This window comes from Pituophis catenifer, unplaced genomic scaffold (genome assembly GCF_029215685.1).
Source record: "Pituophis catenifer annectens isolate HBS135680 unplaced genomic scaffold, rPitCat1.0.hap2 SCAF_1, whole genome shotgun sequence".
NCBI lineage: Eukaryota > Metazoa > Chordata > Lepidosauria > Squamata > Colubridae > Pituophis > Pituophis catenifer.
Window position 1 is genome coordinate 147,566,835 of NW_027256881.1, and position 22,744 is coordinate 147,589,578.

General features: G+C 40.6%; 1 protein-coding gene across 1 annotated transcript in view; it reads right to left on the minus strand.

Moving 5' to 3' along the window:
* Positions 1-968: 968 nt before the first annotated feature.
* The window catches only part of FERMT1 (FERM domain containing kindlin 1), a 39,946-nt gene continuing 18,170 nt past the window's right edge, over positions 969-22,744 (minus strand). Inside the window, exons 7-14 of the mRNA XM_070956246.1 lie at positions 15,031-15,162; positions 13,670-13,719; positions 11,265-11,389; positions 10,131-10,237; positions 8,862-9,083; positions 7,319-7,443; positions 3,933-4,074; positions 969-1,478 (exon numbers count right to left, since the gene is read on the minus strand). Coding sequence (XP_070812347.1) covers positions 1,305-1,478; positions 3,933-4,074; positions 7,319-7,443; positions 8,862-9,083; positions 10,131-10,237; positions 11,265-11,389; positions 13,670-13,719; positions 15,031-15,162 — 1,077 coding nt within the window. The 3' untranslated portion in view covers positions 969-1,304. The remainder of the gene's footprint in view (positions 1,479-3,932; positions 4,075-7,318; positions 7,444-8,861; positions 9,084-10,130; positions 10,238-11,264; positions 11,390-13,669; positions 13,720-15,030; positions 15,163-22,744) is intronic.

Sequence of the window (22,744 nt, forward strand, 5' to 3'; positions counted from 1 at the left end):
ATTGCAGCTAAAACATAGCAAAACCTTAATAAAGCTAATTTTAATCATTATTCTACAAAATCTGCAAAATTCAGAAACTGCTGAAGGACTTTATAGTAAACAAAAAATGATAATTGAAAAAGGACAAAAATATGATATACAGTAGGAACAAAACAAAAGCCAATTTGATTAAAATGAACTGGATTCTCTTTGCAGCAGATGATACGTTTAGAATTTTGAAAAAGTCTCCCTGCAAAATATTTACAAAATGGCTGCTATAGTGTTCAAAGCCAGTCATAAGAAATCCAATTTACAGCAAGGCAAACTTATGATGCTGAAAATAAGCAAATTGATTTTTCATTCTACACATGTTTACACTCACTCACCTCTCCCATAAGCTTTGCTGGCTGAGGAATTCTGATAGTTGAAGTCCACAAGTCTTAAAGTTGCCAAGTTTGGAGACCCCTGGTCTAAGACCATCTATTAACACCAATGAAAGTCTACAACACACTGTGAAACAAGTTGGCTCAAGAATTCCTATAACTGTAAGAATAAGCTTCCAAAGACATTCTATTTCCACAAGCTCTTTTGAAAGCAGGACATGCTTTGAGTTTGGGTTAGTTTTTCTTCTCCGGTGCTCCAGATTAGTGCCAAGGATAAACATTATTTCCAAGAATATACTTCCCATAAATACATTATTTGTGTTGCATGAAGACTGGTTGGGCAGCAGGCAGCTCTCTTTAGAACAATGAATTTCACTGACTGGAAGGCTATAGAGGATAGTGATTCAGTGTTGACAGGAGTGCTGTGCAAAAGGGAGCAGTAAGCGGCAACTGGACTGCGCTCCAAAGTTTGACAGATTGGCACGCTAGAATGTTTCCATTTTTAAAAAAGAAATACCTTTTACTTCAGAAAATTCTTAAAATAAATATAAAATTGAAACCAGAAGCTTTCCTTTTGGGTTTCATGGACAAAAAAATAAAGCTAGAATATTTTCAGAAGAGACTTCCATTATCCAATTAGTTGCCTTATTCATGGAATTTTGTGAAGGCTCCATCTGACAATCTTCCATTTATAATTCTGTCTCTTTCCACCATCACGCCACGCCCCCCAATGGTCATGGAAGAGAAGATTGATTTTTGATCAGAACGTGAAAAGCTCTCCATCTTGATGCCAAAGGCTGATGCTTTGCTTCGCAATATCCCTGCTTCCTCTTTATCAATTTTTATTAACGGAATCAGGCAGGAGGTACCAGCGAGCCATCTAAGCGAGCACCATCACCTCTGGCCCTTCTATTCAGTCCAGAAAAAGCTTCTGGTTTCCTTTCATTCCCTTCCACCAGTTAATTTATGGAACAAGTCTTCATCCAACGTCTCATTCTGGTCTTTGGAACGGGTTGACAGGAAAATATAGCCGCCAATGTATTCATGAACCACTTTGCAATTTGCACTCAGGCAAGCAAATGCAATAGATACATTCTGATCGAACTCAATGGCAACCTGAAGGGGAAAGACAATTGAAATACCAAAAGTACTTACTGCTCTATGTTCATTAGTGTAAAAAGAATCACGTGGGGCACAAACACCATAGGGTTAAATTTGATATATCCCAATACAGTGTTTCTCAACCTCAGAAACTTTAAGATGTGTGGACCTGAACTTCCAGCATTCACCTAACCAGCATTCTGGGAGTTGTTCCACATGTCATTAATGTTGCTGAGGTCGAGAAACACTGACTTGTCCTAATGGCTCACTTTCTAAAATATTGTTTTCCAGGGAAAAGCTTTCCTTGTTCATTTTCCACCAAGCATCAGAAATAGCAGAAAGGAGAAGCTGTTTAATCCTATTCCCTGTTGGGCCTGCTGACTTAAAACCTCCCTCCTTCAATCTTTCTACACTTTCCAGGAAAGACTCTTGTTTTTTTCCCCTCCCTGCAGGGAGAAAAATCAGCTTTGAAAGGATAATTTTGAATGGACTCATGACTCAGTTTCCTGGGATTTATCATGTACCTGCTGTAACCGGCATCATCATAGACCTTTTAAAATGTATGTTTCTGTAGTGATTTCCCCCTTTTTCGACATTGGCAACTTTTCCTGCAATATTGCAACTCAATAGATAAAAATCAAACCTTGGGGGATCATTTGTATGCCTTTTCTCTATAATGCTTAGTTTCATCCTAATTCGAAACATAAACTTTATTCTGAAACTTTATCCCAAATGCAGAAATACATTTTGGTTGATAACAATGATGAGAAATCATTTAGGCCAGGGGTGTCGAACTCAAGGCCCGTGGGCCGAATTCAGACCGTGAAGAGGTTAGATCTGGCCTGCGAGGCTGGCCTGGAAATGACGAGGGACTGCCCCCTGCTGCCTCGGCCTAGCCCAGCTGGGTGCTCCCTCTGCGCATGTGCAGCTCATTCGCCTTGTCATGCCTTGCCCCAGCCTTGTCCTGCCTGGCATTGCCTGGTCTTGCCTCACTTCATCTCGAGGTGGCAGTGACACCAGCAGAAGCCTCGAGGAGGAGGTAAGCGTGGCCGGGTACCCCCTCGAAGAAGCGGGGCTGGGAAGGGCTTGGGAAGTGGCAAGCAAAGGCTGCTTGATCGCGTCTGTTTCTGATGCCTGAGGGGGGTCTTGCAGAGCATTGGTGCTTGTGCGCAGCTGGGGAGGGTACCTGGGAGGTCGAACAGTGCTGGGGCGCGGTGGGAGGGGCAGCCGAACTGCATGAACTTTAATGGGGAGGGGGAGTGAAAATAGGAATGGGCAGGCAGCAGTGGGCAGGGGCTTCACATTTTGACCTCTCTCTTGCTTCTGTGCCTGGACTCCAGCCTAAAACCGAAAAGGCAGTTTGGCTGCTCCCCCACTGCTCCCCAGCACCGTTCAACCCCCCCCCCCAGCACCCTCCCCAGCTGCGCTCAAGCACTGATGCTCTTCTGGCCCCCCAGGCTTTGGCACTCACCCTGGATCACCCCTCCCAGCCTTGTCTGGCCCATCGCAAGTGCCCCTTGATGTGAGTGATGTTGAGTTGGTCACGTCCACCCAGCCACGCCCACCTGGCCTTTGAGGGTGACCATAATGCTGATCCAGCCCTCAATGAAATTGAGTTTGACATCCCTGATTTAGGTCATATGGGGAACCACTGAGGCCTATTCCATATATTAATGGAGATGCTAATTCATAGCATATTACTATTCATAAGCAGTCACATATGGGGCTGGGTGATGGCATTTGATTTAGCTTGTTGCCTAGAATTTACCCCTCTGGAAGGCAGGCATAGAAAAAGATACCTCAAAAGAGACTTTCTTTTACAGTTGCTTAACTCTTCAGATGATCCAAAGGATACGCTTGTCCATTTGGATAGTCCTTGGTTTATAACCACAATTGGACCAGAATTTCCACTGCTAAGCAAGGCAATTATTGAGTTTTTGTGATTTTGTGACCATTTTTTTTGCCAGTCGTTAAGTGAATCACTACAGTTGTTAAGCAAACCATACAGTCATTTAGCAAATCCAGTTTCTCCCATTGACTTTGCTTATTGGCTAGAAAGGTGGCAAATGGCAATCACATGAACCCACATGTCCCAGTTGCCAAGCACCTGTGGTAGGTGTGACTTGATGGCAACAACAAATGCTAAAGTAAGGTTGTCTTTAGAGAAGAGGCCTGAGGGAAAATTCTTCTTGAAAATCAGATAAGAAGCATTTTCTGTCAGCAGAGCCCCTTCTCAACCAATAAAACAGCTTGAAAAGGTTGTGTTCAGGGAAGGAGAATATATGTTTCCACCCATCCCATTTTCTAGATACAACTTGTTCTCTTCTCTGCTCCAGAGAACTTTTCTTCCACTACCCTTAAACAAAATATTTTGCAATTCTTCAGTCAACTATTTCTCAGATGAAGAAATTTTAATCAAGTATCAACAGATCAGAAATGGTTGCCATCTGGGAAACATTTCATATTTACCTGCCGTATCTCCCAGTTCACGTTCCATTGTTTCATATTTGAATACCTCCAGGTTGTAATTGGGTCCCCAGTAGCTGTGTCTATCCTAATCAGCCTGTTATAAGAAATCCCCAAAAGATCATCCTTCTTGCTTCCTTTAAATCTAAGGGAAAGAAGAGAAAGAAAAAAATCCAACCAATTGCTTTCTGTTTCTCCAAGTAATTATTCCCATATGCATTAGAATAGAATAGAATAGAATAGAATAGAATAGAATAGAATAGAATAGAATAGAATAGAATAGAATAGAATAGAATAGAATAGAATAGAATAGAATAGAATCTGGAAGGGACCTTGGAGGTCTTCTAGTCCAGCCCCCTGCTCAAGCTGGAGAACCTATAATATTTCAGATAAGTGACTTCTTAAAAACCTCCAGTGAGCCTCCTGAGCACCCATGATTTCTGGAGCAAGCTGTTCCACTGGTTAATTATCCTCATTGTTAGGAAGTGTCTCCTTAATGCTTCTCTCTTTATTAGTTTCCAACCATTATTTCTTGTCCTGCCCTCTGGTGCTTTGGAGAATAATTTGACCTCCTCTTCTTTGTGGCAGCCCCCAAACACTGGAATATTGCTATAATGTCCCCCTAGTCCTTCTTTTCTCTAAACTAGCCAAATACAAATCCTGCGACTGTTTTTCATATGTTTTAGTCTCCAGGCCTTTGATCATCTTAGTTGCTCTCAGACTGAGCAGCAGGAGGAAAGAATTACAGGTAGTCCTTGACTTACAACTGCTCATTTAGCAATTGTTTGAAATTACAAGGGCACTGAAAAAAAATGACTTAAAAACCAGTCCTCCTTGCAGCATCCCCATTGTCATGTGATCAAAATTTAGACGCTTAGCAGCTGGCATTTATTTACTACGGTTGCAGCATCCCAGGTCATGTGATGGCTATTTGACACTTTCCCAGCTGGCTTCCAACTAGCAAAGTCAAATGGGGGAAGCTGGATTTGCTTAATAACTACACAATTTGCTTAACAACTTCAGTGATTAAAATAACATCCGGTGCAAAAAAGTTCATAAATTCAGGTTTGATTCACTTAACAACTGCCTTGCTGAGGGACAGGGATTCAGGTACCAATTGTGGGTTGTAAGTCAAGGACTATCTATATATGATCTTTTTCATAAAGCCAGGGAATTAAAAGAGCAGGAAGTGATTAGATTTTGGGGCATTTTCCATTCACATTTGATTCCCCTTCTCTATCCCAAATCAGTACTTGTGAGTTGGGCTATTATGTGCATTTTGTTATACCCCTTTTGCTAATATATGTGCTTGTGTGTTTGTGTATCTCTAGGCATTTTCTTTTAAGTGGCAATTGCATTTTGGTTTGCTTCAATAAACACAAATATTGTTAAGTTAGCATCTAAATTCAAATCTGAAAAACTTCCCCATGAGCACTAGTGGAAAGGACTGACTATAGTGCCATCCCAGTGGAAGCTACTGCTGAGATGGAAGAAGGGAGGAAGCAGGGAAGGGTGCAGTCCTGTCAATCAACAGTTGCTCCAGTGCAAGATGGTGAACGGCAAGTTATAAGGTGCAGCAGAGGGAACTTCCTTCCTATCCTTCTCTTCCTTTACAGGGATACTATAGAAAGTTATAGTTCCTTTCATTACAAATAAGGAGCAACCAATACAACCAATAAGGAGCAAAAATGGCTTGAAGCAAATAGAATTTTTAAGAGAATCCAAGCATTTATTGCTGACTTCACATCATACACTGTGCTTCCCTCTACTGGCCAAATATAGAACTACTAAACATACTTGGGAAAATAACTATCTGAGCAGATAATTTTCAGAATGGCTTTTTTTTTTAAAAAAAGTTAATCCAGATGATATTACATTATGCTTGTTAACCCTGAAGGGCCAGATTGAGGCAGGCCATCCTGAAGAAAATCTATTCATGTGGTTATTAAGAGCTGTCACTGAAGCCAGAAAAAGGGTTTACAGGTAGTCCTTGGTTTGGGACCATCTGTTTAGCAACCATTCATGGTAATGAAGGTCCTTAGAGGTCCAGCTGTTGCAGTATCCCTATGGTCATGTGATCACGACTGAATGAAGACGCCACTATATTCTGCCACCACCACCACCACCACCACCACCAATGGATCTTCCTCCTCATTTTTCTCCCTGGCATATCCACCTTCTTCCTCTTCTCAGCATTGGCTCCCTTCTGCTCCTCTGGGCCTTCCAACGTTGGTTGGCCTTAAGGCCCACAGAAAGGAGTTCTGTCAGTTGGGTTCAGAGGTAGCGGTGAGGGATGGGGGTGATGGTGAGGGCAAACCCATTTCCAACAGAGGCCCTAGGGGGCTTGAGGATGGCGAGTGTTGGTGAGCCCCATGGAAGAAAGGCGAGGCAAGAGCCTTGGTAGTACAGTGGTTTAATGCACCCTGTTATTAACACAGCTGCCTGCAATTTCTGCAGGTTCGAATCTTACCAGGCTCAAGGTTGACTCAGCCTTCCATCCTTTCTAAGGTAGGTGAAATGAGGATCCAGTTTGTGGGGGCAATAAGCTGACTTTGTATAAATATACAAAAGTATGAAGGCTATTGCTTAATGCACTGTAAGCCTCCCTGAGTCTCCGGAGAAGGGCAGCATATAAATCAAATTAAAAAAAAAAAAAGGGGGGGGGAGAAGGAAGAAGACAACAATGGTGCTGAGGAGGACAGAGAGGAATGTCCAGTGGGAATGATGGCATCTGATAGATGGTGGCAATGGAATACAGAGGGTTCTTCATTTCAACCATGCTGTGCAGAGTGGTCAAAAGGATAGGGAGAGATAAGTGTGGGAGGAACTAGTTGAAATGGAGATAGTTCATGAAGGGCAGGGGAAACAAGTCAGCCTCTTCTGGCTCAGTGATCTCCTGAAAATATCCTTCGCTTTAGAAGAATTGAGGCTCATGCCTGGGAGGGACCAAGCCACGGATGGCTTGAATCTTTTGGGAGGCAGGAGACTTGATTGCCAGCCAGCTTCCAAGAAAAATAAATAAATGGGGAATTCATCCAGAAGTCACAAGTTGTGGTCATGTAAGGTCTTTGTTTAATGACTGCCTGCTCCTCACTAACAACTGCATCTGGGACTGCTGGAATTGCCATTGCTAAACAGTGCAGTCACATGATGTTTGATTTAATGATGGTTTTGCTTAGTTAGAAATTCCAGCCTCAATTACAGTCATAACCTGAGGATTACTGTACCTGTACGTAGAACAGTGATTTTAAAAAGGCTTCCAAACCTAAAATGTATTCCACCCTCCCCCCAAAAAAAGGCAATTTCTGTACTCAAAACGAAAGTAGTTAAAAGGGTTCTAAGCAGTACTCTTCTATAAAAATTTAGCGGCAGAGGAACGCCAGAATTACCTTACAACATAATAGGATAAGCCGAATTCTGGAAGTGATTGCCATGCCTGGATAAACCTCAGTTTGGCTTCCATAAGAGGCAGGTGAATGATGTTGTGGTGTGCTTCTAGAATGCGAGCAGCTAACTAGGGAAACGTGGAAAGGAAAGCACAGGTTTAACTGAAGTAGAAATGAACAAGCAGCATTCAAATAGTCAAAAAGCTTGGACCACATAACTTTTGCTACTTTACTACTCTGCTGTTTTAAGGAGTCAAACCAAATACCGAGTATAGAACACAATGGGGGAACTCTGAGGATGTCAATACAGGATGTGAAATTCCTAGCAATGCTCTTCTGCGCATGTGCAGAAGCTTCTGTGCATGCACAGAAGTGTTCTGATGATGTCAGGGTCGGTGGGTGGAGCCTCCCACCGGTTTTACTACCGGTTCTATAGAACCGGTCCGAACCAGGGGCAACTCACCACTGTCTGGTGCCCAAAAGGTTGGGGGTCACTGTTGATTTAAGGGCTGCATTGTAATATGTATGGTTGGCCATAAAACTAGTTGGTAGTAAGAGGTAATATATATACATACCGGTATTTTTTGTATACAATAGTAATTTCTCATTCATTCATTCATTCATTCATTCATTCATTCATTCATTCATTCATATCCTGCTTTTATTTTCACAAATAACTCAAGGCAGTGAACATATCCAACAGACCTTCCTCCTCCTATTTTCCTCACGATAACAATCCTATTACCTAAGGTGGGAGAATGACAGGGCCAAGGTCACCCAGCTGGCTTTTATGGCTAAGGCGGGACTTTAATTCACTGTGTCTTGCTTTCTAGACTTGTGCCTTAATCACTAGACTAAACTAGCTATAGATTAATTAGTGACAGAGTTTAATTACAATTGTGGTTATCACATTCATCAAATGGTTTGAACAATTTGTTTTCTTTTAGCTTCTTGGACTGCTTTGTGCACTTCTGCTCAGTAAACCTTTTTTGCTCCAGTACACTTAGCGGGATTTGCAACTGCAAACATGCAAGATATGACTATTGATGAATTCTGTAAACTGCTGTTCTACTGCCATTTTTGGGGGGGAGATTCTGAATTGGGAGTTTCTGGGGTAAATTACAGGATTATTTATTTCCTCAGCTCCTGCTAGCCAGAATCTTTTTTGGTTGAAAAGGCAGAAGATGAGGACTTCTGAAAATGGAAGAGTTTAATGTATCTCTTCTTCTTCCTTTATTATCCTACTGCAGATGCAAAAACACAGAAGAACAATTACACAGAATCAATACACTGAAATCAGGGAAAAGCAATTTTGGGCAGAATTCCTATCTTCTAAATTCAGGTCCAATATTCTATTTATAGGTTCATGCTGTCTCTTCAGATTTTACTTGTAGATTTTGCTGTAAGAAACATACTCCTTGAAATTCACCTTTTGACGTATTAAACAAGAATCCTCTACCAATTAGACATGAGTCAGTTTGAGTATGTCCCCTGCAATTGGCCCAAGATCCAGCTCTTCCTGTATTATCTTTGGCTCCCCATTTACCTGCTTAGATTTATATTTCTTAGCGTATCGTGGTGAGATGAAGCATTCCGGTTTCACGTCCATGCTTTCTACATCTGAAACTTCTTGGGGTGCAGCTGTTCTGCTTTTCATTTTCAGGAGCGATAGGATGTTATGCACCTCGGATTGGTAAGAACTGTCTGCCATTGTTTTTCCTTTGGAAGCCAATGCACAAGCAGCCATCCATCTGGCATACTGCTCTTCCTGCAACAAACAGTCCAATGAGAGATATTAAGGGGGAAAAAAAAATCTGGCACCAATTTCTACTCACATTGCCTAGCTGCAATAATTTGAAATGCTTTGGTTAACTTCAACGCAGGCTTCTGTTCAAAAAGCATCCCATAGACCAGGGGTCTCCAACCTTGGCAACTTTAAGACTTATGGACTTCAACTCCCATTGCATTCTGGGAGTTGAAGTCCACAAGTCTTAAAGTTGCCAAGGTTGGAGACCCCTGCCATAGACAACACTTCATCAGCCTAATTTGTTTATTAAACTTCTATCCCATCTCTTCTTCAGAAGTTCAAAGGGGAAGATTTCTCATCTTTTTAATATAGTTTTCCACTACTCACCATTTTTCTTTATTACCTTTATATTATCTATATAAAATATGTATATAGAAAATATTGAATCTTTTTTTCCTCCTCACTGATGTATCAGAACTCTTAGATTTCCTTTGTCCTTTAATTTCCCTCCACCCCCACCAGTCCATTTTGGGAGAGCCTGAGGAAATCTCAGGGCTGTAGGCCACACAAAATATAGCCCAAACAAGGCAATGGCAAACCTACACTGTTGGCTGAGAAAGCCTTATTGTCCTGTCAGTGGAACTGCCAGACGTTAATGACTTTAGGGAGGGAAGCTGAGTTTCACAAGTTTTTCAGCCAGGAAGGTCATATGAGGCAAAGGACAAATGCCGACAAATTTACAGAATTGTTTGGCAAAGTAGCTCTTGACACAGACTTTTAGACAAAAATCCCCTCTCAAGAATGGAGGCAAGTAGGGGGATATACATGCAAGGCAACTTGGAGTTTGGTTCATTGTTTTTTTTTTCTTTCTATACAAGCTTTGTTTTATTTCCGTGCATAAATAGCTGGGAATTTTTATGCACTGTGTGGGTTTGCAATGCACTGAAATGCCAGCCAAGCACCTGGACCTTAATAAGGTTTCCCAAGGGGCAATGCAATGCACAAAAAGCACATTAATACCCCTCCTCTGTGCACACAATAGGTTCATTCAGCTGTTTTGTTACTCACATCATTACACCTCAAATGTATTTCATTCATTCCATCGGCAACTGGAATGAGTAATTTAATCCCATATTTTTTCCCTGACACACTTACATCTGGGACAATTTCACATCCTGAACAACAAAACAGAAGAGAATTTACATGTAAGCTTACGTTTCATCTTCATTTAAGAACAATACATGAGAAAGGCAGGGAGAACAAATAGCATATAAAAAAAAGTAATAAGGACAATTTTACAAAGGTAAATGATTAATTATTACTTATCACTAAGGCAGAGGTCCCCAACCCCCAGTCTGGTAGCGATCCGTGCACCGTTGGGAGCAGCAGGTGAGCACGTGAAACTCCATTTGTGCATGCAAAACTATCCCCTCCCCCCTGCACCCTGCTGCCGGCAAGATTGGGGACCACTGCAGTTAAGAGGATAGATGTAAGCTTGCAGACCAAAGTAATTTTATTCTGGTGTGCATTCAGCCTTAGCTGATACTATTTACTTTCAAGGGGGACCGTGATGCTTATCAATCGTCATCTGATCAGTAATACATCTTCATCTGATGTGTTTAAAATGATAGAGGACTGGTGCTGGAACGACCTTTCCCCAAACAAACATAAGTGACATTGAAGCGTGTCATAATCGGATGATCAAGATGGTATTTGCAATACACACAGAGCATTTGCACCCGTGGAATTTCATCATTGCTTCCCATTGATCACTAATGTTGGCATAGTTTGAGAACTCAGGGCAGCAAAAGCCTGGCACAATTTCTATGAAGCTATATAATATAATTTTTGTGGCTAGAAGTGTAAATCACAGAGGTATGTGGCTTTCATGTGTTCCTCATCTTCACTCCTGGCAGTGGTATCCGCACTTCGGCACATATTATGTGGGCAACAATGTCATTAATGATTACCATCCTTTGGATATTTGGCAGTAAATGAGACCAAAACACTCCCGACTGTACAAAAATAGTATATGGTAAATACTGTATAAAGACAGATTAATATGTGTCTATGCGTGTGCACACATGTGCATGTCCGTGTGTACTCAGACATATAAACAAAGAACAAAAATGCTTATTGTGCTAGATCTCTGTAGATGCAACCGCACTTCATAAGATGCTGTATGAAAATATTAGCTTCTACCTCTTAGGTTAAGCTTCTCGATAGGTTCTCCATGTTCAGCTTCTTTGTTTTTAAAGTAAGACACGGATGTGTCTTTAAAGACAAACCAATATTGCTTGAAGGCTTTCAGCACCAGCTTTTTGGATCTGCAAATGAAGAATTGCTTCATCAAGTCTCTGTTCTAATGAGAATATTTGTCAACCCTTTTGGCAAAGTTTTATTTCCCATATATTATGAAAGTCCATGTGGTTGTCTCATTCAGAAGTACCGTATTTTTCGTAGTATAAGACACACTTTTTTCCCTCCTAAAAGAGGCTGAAAATTTGGATGTGTCTTATACTTCCAATGTAACCCCACACGATGCCCAAAATGGCTACCCGGAACAGCTACTGCCTTCTCTTACCCCTTCCGCGCTTTCCCTGCTTTAGTTACTGGAGCTCCCTCTGAGGATCAGCTGTGCTTTTGAAGCTGTTTTTCAGCCCCAAAGGGAGCGAAGTGATCTTATGTGCTTTGCCTGCTTTTCTAATTGCTGCTCCCTCCGACGATCAGCTGTGCTTTTAGAAGCACAGCCCCAACCAGCCTCAACCTCAAAAGTTCCCTATGACTATCATTAAGTGTTGTACCTTATGATTCTTGACAAATGTATCTTTTCTTTTATGTACACTGAGAGCGTATGCACCAAGACAAATTTCTTGTGTGTCCAATCACACTTGGCCAATAAAGAATTCCATTCCATTCCATTCCATTCAAAACCAGCGAGCGAACTAATGTGCTGGCACTAGCCAGATGAATACCGGGTAAGGCAGAATCCCCCCCTCCATTTTCCTCCCCAAAAACTAAGGTGCGTCTTATACTCTGAAAAATATGCTATGTGTTCCTCAGTTTTAGCTGCTTTATCAGAAAGAAGCAAATTACAGGGGGCTAGTAGAAACTACAGTGGCACCCCCCCCCAAAAAAAAACCCATTGAGCTTACTTCTCAGTACAGGTAAAAGTATAGAAATTGTGGAGCTTGTACAGGTAGTCCTCGACTTACAACCACAACTGAGTCCAAAATTGTTGTTGCTAAGGGAAACATTTGTTAAGTGAATTTTGCCCCATTTTACGACCTTTCTTGCCACAGTTGTGAAGTGAATCACTGCAGTTGTTAAATTAGTAACACGGTTGTTAAGTGAACCTAGCTTTCCCATTGACTTTGCTTGTCAGAAGATTGCAAAAGCTGATCACATGATCCCGGGACCCTGCAACTGTCATAAATGTGAGACAGTTCCCCAGTATCTGGATTTTGATCACATGACCATGGCGATACTACAAGGGTCGTAAGTGTGAAAAGCGGTCATAAGTCACTTTTTTCAGTGCCATTGTAACTTCGAATGGTTACTAAGTGAACTGCTGTTTAAGTCGAGAACTACCTGTATTGTAATATCGTAATGTGCATTTTATCACCTGCCCCCTCTTCTATTTCCACAAAACACTGAATTGTAAAATATCTTGGTTATTCATTTTACGTCTTCATGTACAAAGACTGCTTTCCTGAAAGATTTCAAGTAAGTCATTCAGTTCTTTATGAAGACACAAATTCGCTCGTTTTTCATGCAGTGGTATTTTAATGGGTTTAATCACTGAGTTTTATTGTGATGATGTTATTTTAATCTTGTGAACTGCCCTGGGAGTGGTTCTTATATGAAGGATGGCTTATGGAGACATATTAAATCAATTTAATATCGATTAATCAATATTATCGATTAATAATCGATTCATATTATCGATTAATAATCGATTCAAGGTGTTAGTTATCACCTTTAAAGCGCTCCATGGCTTAGGACCTGGGTACCTACGAGACCGTCTTTTGCCACCAATAGCCTCCCACCGACCAGTTTGTTCTCACAGGGAGGGACTACTCAGGGTACCGTCAGTCAAATTATGTCAATTGGCGACTCCCAGGGGGAGGGCCTTCTCTGTGGGGGCTCCAACCCTTTGGAATGAACTGTCCCCGGAGATACGGAATATCCCTGATCTCCGTGCTTTCCGCCGTGCCCTCAAGACCCTGATGTTCCAACAGGCGGGGCTAAACATACGAACATGTGAATGATTTTTTAAATGTTATCTAATTCTGGGTTTTATTTAATTGACCAAACTAAGTAATAATTTTAATTAGCAATTTTATGATGTTTGTGTGTCTATATTTTTCTTGACTGTACACCGCCTTGAGTTCTACGGGAGAAAGGCGGTATAGAAATATAATAAATAAATAAATAATAAATAAATTTCCAATTCAACTGAAACGATCCTGATACAATATCATCTCGAATTTTGAGATTTGGGATATTGATTGCTTTCAAAATTCAGTGTAACGAAACACAATAAAATATGCTAAAGTAAACAACATCGTTCAATATGGGTGCTTAGCATTGCTCCTTTTCCTTACCTAAATAGTTTGAGGTTATCGGCAAGCTTTGGAATGTCTGTGATATCCTCCTATGGAGAACCAAGAAATATGCTAGTAACAAGGCACAGCTAGATACTTTCAATTGCATGTCAATGATTGGCCCACATTATGGTTTCATAGTTGGTGCGGTGGCTCAGTGGCTAAGACACTGAGCTTGTCGATCAGAAAGGTAAGCAGTTTGGCGGTTCGTATCTCTACTACAGGTCTCCTGCATGAGCAGGGGATTAGACTAGCTGACCTCCAAGGTCCCTTCCAACTCTGTTACTGTTACATATTACGGTTGCTAATTTGCTATTTGTTTTCCCACTTAAGCCCAATTCAGCAATCAATTGCAGATAAATGTAAATGTTTATTTCCAAAAAAACCCCCACAAAACTAAATTTGGGAGATAGGAAATAGCCAAAAGCTATGTTCCCCTGAAATGATACAATATTGAAAAAAAGTTTGATATCTCTTAAAATCTCAGGTGAATCAGAAATTAGGCACAAAGTACCCTGTACAAAAAATACCTGAAAAGCAGAATTAGAGAAGACTGATAATATCATAATAAGGTTCCCCTCCTCTTGGGTTAGAGATATTGTACGGTAGTCCTCGACTTACGACCACAATTAAGCCCAAAATGTCTGTTGTTAAGTGAATATTTGTTAAGTGAGTTGTGCCCCATTTCACGACTTTCCTTGCCACAGTTGTTAAGTGAATCAATGCAGTTGATAAGTTAGTACACCCGGATGTTAAGTGAATCTGGCTTCCCCACTGACTTTGCTTGTGAAAAGATCTCAAAAGACTATCACATGACCTTGGGACAAATTAATGGTTGTAAATATGAACCAGTTGCCAAGCATCTGAATTTTGATCAAATGATCATGGGGATACTGCAAAAGTTGTAACAGTGAAAAATGGTCATGTCACATTTTTCAGTGTCGTAACCTTGAATGGTCACTAAATAAACTGTTGTAAGTTGAGGACCACCTGTACATATATCCAGATACTGTTGAACTCTAATTCTCTTTACCCCAAGCAGGCATTGATAGTGGATGTTGCAATTCATCAACATCCAGAGGGCCATAGGATTAGTGGTGGGTTGCTACCGGTTAGCGGTAGTGGCGGGAGGCTCTGCCCACCAGCCGTATGCTTCTGCGCATGTGCAGAATGCACAGTCGCGTGAATGCCCATGAGTGAACTGGTAGTGATGGGTTTTGAAACCCGCCTCTGCATAGGATGTCCATCCTGGCCTACCAGGTACAGTGGGAAATATGCTCATTGATAAAGTGAGTGTAGCCTAATTTCCTACACCCTGAATGTTACCTTGACTCCGTGCCCAAAGGAAGGGAATGACATACCAATAGGCTCTCTGACCTTCCGCCTTCTAGTGTTATTTCCAGATTGGAAAGTGCTGCTTCCACTTCATCCGTTTCACTCTCAACCATGAAGTCTTTGGATCCTGTTGATAAGGTCATCTTACTGATATGGTACTGCAGTCAAGGGAAAAGATGGTATCTGGTAAACTTGTTGATTTCATATACAGGAAACAAGCTGAGAAGTTAATAGTAAAATCTTTACAATGAAATTTGTTTAGCCTTTCCATTTGTTTAGTATATTCTGATTCATCACATGTATAAAAGGCAATGGAAGCAATTATGTTTTTATCAATTTGATCCTTCTTCTCTTTTTTTACAGTATTAGGTATTTACAGCATCTCAGTAATAGATTGTCAATCCTAATTTTACTCCAGGTTGCTGAATGATGTATTTATCAAAATCAAATAATTCCTGGTTGATTATACTTTTGGAAAGGCTAAAAGCTATTCATACAAAAAGTTAAAACAGACCAAATAAGATAGCAATAGTACTTATATACTACTTCACAATGCTTTACAAGCCTCTCTAATTGTCCCCAACAATCCGGGTCCTCACTTTACCGACCTTGGAAGGGTGGAAGGCTGAGTCAACCTTGAGCTGGTGGGAATCAAATTGCTGAACTGCTGGCAGTCGACAATTAGTAGAATTAGCCTGCAGTACTGCATTCTAACCATTGTGCCACCACAACTCTGATGGTTTTGTTTTAACCTAGCCTAGAATTTTCTATCCAGCAAAACATGTGGTAGCTGCTAAGAGAAGCAGGGAAAATCATCCTTATGCAAGCAGCTCTTTCAGCTTCTCCAACAAGATATGTTCTAAACCGGAAGCGTCACGGTGACACTGGCTGGGAAATAGTGAAGCTCCGTCGAACTTCGTGAAAACCCAGGCAGACAAACCACTGTCGGGGAGGTCTTCGGACCAGAACCGTCTTGTAGGGACGGGGGAAAGAGAGAGGCATCTCGGAAGACCAAAGAGGAACAGGCAAGTTCCTCAATGGTCGGAGGCAGCTCTTTGACCCGGTGGTAGGGGAGACGGCCATTACATCCGCTACAAGCTGGGGCAACCAGACTAAGAGATGTGCAGGAGCGGAGTATTGTTACTGGGTGAGTAATTGGCCAACTCACAGGTAAAAAGGAAAAAAAACTTTTAATAGCTTAAAGAAATCCCAGCGATAAATTGGCGGCTAATTGGCACGGAGGAATTTAAGCGGAGGGGAAAAAAAAGAGGAACTTTAAAATCAAACCTAAAGCCCTAAAAGGAATCTTCCACCTGGACTTAAAATTGGATTTCGAAAGGAAAAAAAAAGACAATGAAGAAAGAGACAGAAAAGCATTTTTTAAATAACAAAAGGATTTAATTTGGAAAAGAGAAAGTAAGCGTTTTTGTGGATTACAAAATGGATACGTTGTTACTAGATTTGTGAATTGGAGAAAGACATCTGCTGGCGGAAAGAGCATGAGAAAGAGACGTGGGAGTACATATTCATGCAGCTGAACCAAGATTAAACAGAAGTGAAGGACAAAAATTGAAATTGTGTTGGCTCAAGTGAATATTTGAATTGGACATTTAAAAAAAGGACATTATAGGGACTTTGAAACCTGAAGTATATGTAAATGAAAAGAACAAATTTAAAAATCCTAGCCTTTTTAATTGAAAATATGGAGAATTGGGAGGATGAATATGAGATACTGAGGGAGATGTTTCAGAAAACAAAAGAAGCATTTAAGGGAAATAAGGAAGCAGAGGATTGGTTAGAATGCAAAAAAAAGAAAGAGAAAAGATGAATGAGAAGCAAAAGAAACAAGGAGATAATATTGAAAAGGAAACAATTGAAAATAAAGATAAAGATGATTACACTGAGTTTAACAGTGACAGAATAAAAATAGATAAGGGAAACTACATCTCAAATATGAAAAGAAGAGAAATAAATGGGGAAAGATTGAGAAGGAAAATTAACAGAGTTAAAATTAAAGAAAATAGGCTGAAGGGTAGAAATAAGAAAAGGAAAAAGAAGAAGGTAAGGGAATGGGAGAAAGGGAGGAAAGCATCAAGAAATGGGATTGTGGAGAGCCTAAGAGAAAATGGTTAAGAGCCAGTGAAAATGTTAATTTGTTAATAAAGGGAAGGATGTTAGTTGTAGAAATTATATGTGAAAATGTTGTTAAATGAAAAATATACCAGTAGATGCAATGTGAAAGAAAGAATGATATTGGAGGAAGCACTAAATGGAGAGAAACAAATAATAACATAAGGATTAATTGAAACTAAGATGGAAAATTGAAATTGAATGTAAAATTGAATGAAATTGAAATGTTAAAAAATGATTTAAATGTCATACTTGTAAGGGAATGGGAAAAAGGGAGAAAAGCATCAAGAAGTGGGATTGTGGAGAGTTTAAAAAAAATGGTTAAGAGTCAGTGAAAATATTAATAGGTTAATGTTAGTTGTAGAAATTATATGTGAAAATACTGTTTAATGTAAAATAGATCAGTAGATGAAATGTGAAAAAAAATGAACTATTTTCATGTTGGAGGAAGCACTAAGTGGAGAGAAATAAAAGCAACAAAAGAATTAATTGAAATTAAGATGGGAATTGAAATTGAAATGTAAAATTGAATGAAAATGAAATGTTAGTAAATGATGTAAATGACAGACTTGTAAGAAGTAAAACGGAAGAAATACATTGTTAAAGGGAAAAAAGCAAGGGTTGGAAGATTATTTTAACAAAGGTTTCAAGGAAAAAATGCACTAAATTGAAATATTTGTTAATAATTAAAAAGAGTAGGGGAATTTCGAGTAATATTTTTTAATAAATGAGAAAGATCGGGGTTGCCTGGACATCATAGTGGAAAATATTAAATTGAAAATGAATACAGCAACAGAGAGAGATGGAAGAGGAGTAGAGAGATGGAAGAGAAGGGGAGAAGAGAGAGGGATGGAAGAAAGGGGAGGAAGGAAGAGAGGGGAAATCAGAGTAGGAGAGAGGGCTAGACAGGAAGGAAGAAAGGAGGAGAAGGAGAAAGGAAAGGGAAGTAGAGAGGAGCAGGAGAGGAGGGAAAAAAAAGTAAGAAGGAAAGAAGAGAGGGAGATGGCAGGATTGAGAAGAAAGACTGCTGTACAACAAAAAAGATGAAATGGAAGAAAGGCAACCCCGAACATATATAAATATACTAAGATAAAGAATAAATGGTTAAAAAATAAAAGAGAATAAATATGAATAAGCAGGAAAATTAGAATTTGAGGGCGAATGAAGATGCTGTTTATATAAGTAAGCAAAGAAATATTGAGATATGATTAAAAAAAGGGAAAAAGGAAAATTGTGGCAAAAATTGTAATTGAGTAAAATGTATTTGAATTTGATAAATTGTATAAGATAAGATATGGCCAAAATACTCTGTTCAAAAAAGATGAGGGTGAATGTGGGGGGAGGGAAAAAACCCAATAAAACTTGTTTTTTTTTTTTTAAAAAAAAGATATGTTCTAACAGGCTTGTTAGTGAGAAGGACCTTTTGCACTGATTCTTCTAGTACTCTTACTAAACACTTGGGCTAGTGCAGGGGTCGGCAACCTTAAATACTCAAAGAGCCACAAAGGTCCTAACCGGAAGCCTCCTATTCAATTCTGGAGCTGACCAGAAGTCTGATTCCTCCACCATAGAGTCTCCTCCTAGCATGGCGTCCTTTTTCCTTTACCTGTCCTAACTGAAAGCTCTATCAATTGTGGAGCCGACCAGCGACAGGGAGCTGCAGCAGAGGGATGAAAGAGCTACATGCGGCTCCAGAGCCACGGGTTGCTGACCCCTGGGCTAGTGTGTTCCCCATGCATAAAAAAGAAAGGGGCAATCCATCTGAAACAGAAACAATATACAGTCAGGTCCAGAAATATTGGGACATCGACACAATTCTAACATCTTTGGCTCTATACACCACCACAATGGAGTTGGAATGAAAGAAACACAATGTGCGTTAACTGCAGACTCTCAGCTTTAATTTGAGGGTATGTACATCCAACTCAGGTGAACGGTGTAGGATTTACAGCAGTTTGCATATGTGCCTCCCACTTGTTAAGGGACCAAAAGTAATGGGACAATTGGCTTCTCAGCTGTTCCATGGCCAGGTGTGTGATATTCCCTCATTACCCCAATTACAATGTGCAGATAAAAGGCCCAGAGTTCATTTCAAGTGTGCTATTTGCATTTGGAATCTGTTGCTGTCAACTCTCAAGATGAGATTCAAAGAGCTGTCACTATCAGTGAAGCAAGCCATCATTAGGCTGAAGAAACAAAACAAACCCATCAGAGAGATAGCAAGAACATTAGGCATGGCCAAAACAACTGTTTGAAACATTCTCAAAAAGAAGGAATGCACTGGTGAGCTCAGCAACACCAAAAGACCTGGGAGACCATGGAAAACAAGTGTGGTGGATGACCGAAGAATTCTTTCCCTGGTGAAGAAAACACCCTTCACAACAGTTGGCCAGATCAAGAACACTCTCCAGGAGGTAGGTGTATGTGTGTCAAAGTCAACAATCAAGAGAAGACTTCACCAGAGTGAATACAGAGGGTTCACCACAAGATGTAAACCATTGGTGAGCTTCAAAAACAGGAAGGCCAGATTAGAGTTTGCCAAACAACATCTAACAAAGCCTTCACAGTTCTGGAACAAGATCCTATGGACAGATGAGACCAAGATCAAGTTGTACCAGAGTGATGGGAAGAGAAGAGTATGGAGAAGGAAAGGAATTGCTCATGATCCTAAGCATACCACCTCATCAATGAAGCATGGTGGTGGTAGTGTCATGGCGTGGGCATGTATGGCTGCCAATGGAACTGGTTCTCTTGTATTTATTGATGATGTGACTGCTGACAAAAGCAGCAGGATGAATTCTGAAGTGTTTTGGGCAATATTATCTGCTCACATTCAGCCAAATGCTGCAGAACTCATTGGACGGCACTTCATAGTGCAGATGGACAATGACCCAAAGCATACTGCAAAAGCAACCAAAGAGTTTTTGAAGGGACAGAAGTGGAATGTTATGCAATGGCCAAGTCAATCACCTGACCTGAATCCCATTGAGCATGCATTTCACTTACTGAAGACAAAACTGAAGGGAAAATGTCCCAAGAACAAGCAGGAACTGAAGACAGTTGCAGTAGAGGCCTGGCAGAGCATCACCAGGGATGAAACCCAGCGTCTGCTGATGTCTATGCATTCCAGACTTCAGGCTGTGATTGACTGCAAAGGATTTGCAACTAAGTATTAAGAAGGGAAAGTTTGATTTATGATTATTATTTTGTCCCATTACTTTTGGTCCCTTAACAAGTGGGAGGCACATATGCAAACTGCTGTAAGTCCTACACCGTTCACCTGAGTTGGATGTACATACCCTCAAATTAAAGCTGACAGTCTGCAGTTAACGCACATTGTGTTTGTTTCATTCCAACTCCATTGTGGTGGTGTATAGAGCCAAAGATGTTAGAATTGTGTCGATGTCCCAATATTTCTGGACCTGACTGTATATTATATGGCCTCTTTTTTTCTTTTCTTTTACATCTCCCCACCCTTTAGATTCTGTTTCCAAGGCAGAATCAGTGGATCCTGTATCCCACTTAGAGAACGCTGAGATCCTGCCAGCATTTTGCAGCCAAATGTTTGTATTGTTTTTCCAGGGTTCTCATTCTAGTTTGAGTTTCCTTAATCTCATCCATTCTTTCACCTTCTCTTTTTCTTTCTCCTCTCTCCCCCCCTTCATTTCTACATCTATTTATTTATGTAAAGGATGGACAGAAAGAACAGGCATAAGTTTATCTGAAGGAAGTTTATCACTTTCTCACTGGTTACAAGAGGAAGATAGATCTTTAAAGGAAAAAATGTCCTTTCCAACTTTCTGGAAATCCCTTTTCCAGCTAAGAGTTTATCATTTTTTTCCAAAGGTTGAGTCAAGGTACTACTTTACCAAAAAATAATAATAATCATCAACCAATTGATAATTATTGATGAACCAATTGATGAACCAATCAGGTTCGCCTGATACGCCAGTTGCGCCCCTTTCTGGATCGGGACTCCTTATGCATAGTCACCCATGCCCTCGTCATGTTTCGCCTGGACTACTGCAATGCTCTCTACATGGGGCTCCCCTTGAGGAGCACCCGGAGCCTCCAACTTGTCCAGAATGCGGCCGTGCGGGTGATTATGGGAGCGACGTGGCGCTCCCATGTAACACCTCTCCTGCGCGAGCTGCACTGGCTCCTGGTGGTCTTCCGGGTACGCTTTAAGGTGTTGGTTCTCATCTTTAAAGCACTCCATGGCTTACGGCCAGGGTACTTACAAGACCGCCTGCTGCTACCGATAACCTCCCACCGGCCAATACGCTCTCACAGAGAGGGCCTCCTCGGGGTGCCGTTGGTCAAGCAATGTTGGCTGGTGGCCCCCAGGGGGAGAGCCTTCTCTGTGGGGGCACCCGCCCTGTGGAATGAGCTACCTCCTGGAATACGACTGATCCCGGACCTCCGGACGTTCCGTAAGGCCCTGAAGACTTATTTATTCCAGCAAACCGGCCTAGCCTAAAGGGTTTTTAATGGGATTTTTAAAATTTTATAGACTTGGGGTTTTAAAATGGGAGGCCGATTGATTTAATCTTTTTTAATTATCTTAACTTTTGTATTGTATGTATTTTAATTTTGGCTGTTCACCGCCCTGAGTCCCCTTGGGAGAAGGGCGGTATACAAATTAAAATTAAAATAATAATAATAATAATAATAATAATAATAATAATAATAATAATAATAATAATAATAATAATAACAACAACAACAATAATAATTTCTTTACTGAACAGTAACTTTAAGTTATTTATTATGGTATTATTGAACGAATGAAAGGCACTTTGTAGGACTTTATACATAAAAATAGATGTGGTTTTCTGTCTCAAAATCAGATAAGGGACATATACCAGAAACAATTTTAATATACTAAAGGTAAAGGTAAAGGTTCCCCTCGCACATATGTGCAAGTTGTTCCTGACTCTAGGGGGCGGTGCTCATCTCCGTTTCAAAGCCGAAGAACCAGCACTGTCTGAAGACGTCTCCATGGTCATGTGGCCAGTATGACTAAATGCCAAAGGCGCACGGAATGCTGTTACTTTCCCACCAAAGGTGGTCCCTATTTTTCTACTTGCATTTTTTACTGCTAGGTTGGCAGAAGCTGGGCCAAGTAACGGGAGCTCACCCCATTACGCGGCACTAGGGATTTGAACCGATGAACTGCCGATCTTTCGATCGACAAACACAGCGTCTTAGCCACTGAGCCACCACGTCCCTTTTTACAGCTTGTCAATCAAAAGATTGGCAGTTCAGCAGTTCGAATTTGAATTAGATTATTATGTTTAAAATTTTGGAAGAATGGATTTTGGAAATAACTATTAAATGGGTTATATACTACCTTTATATCACAAGCAGCACAAATTACAGACAATGGTGAATTGACTTAAACCTGTGAGATACAAAAAAGAAGACAATGTTGCTAATTTTCACCACTTGTATAAATGATATTGTCAGCTCATTTATTTTGAGATAGCATCGAAACCTGACAGATATAAGACAGGATGAGAGAATAATCGGGGTAAGAGTAAAAAAAAAGGATATAAATTAGGGGCATTTGCTGACAATTTGGGTTTAATAGGTGAAAATCCCTTGGGA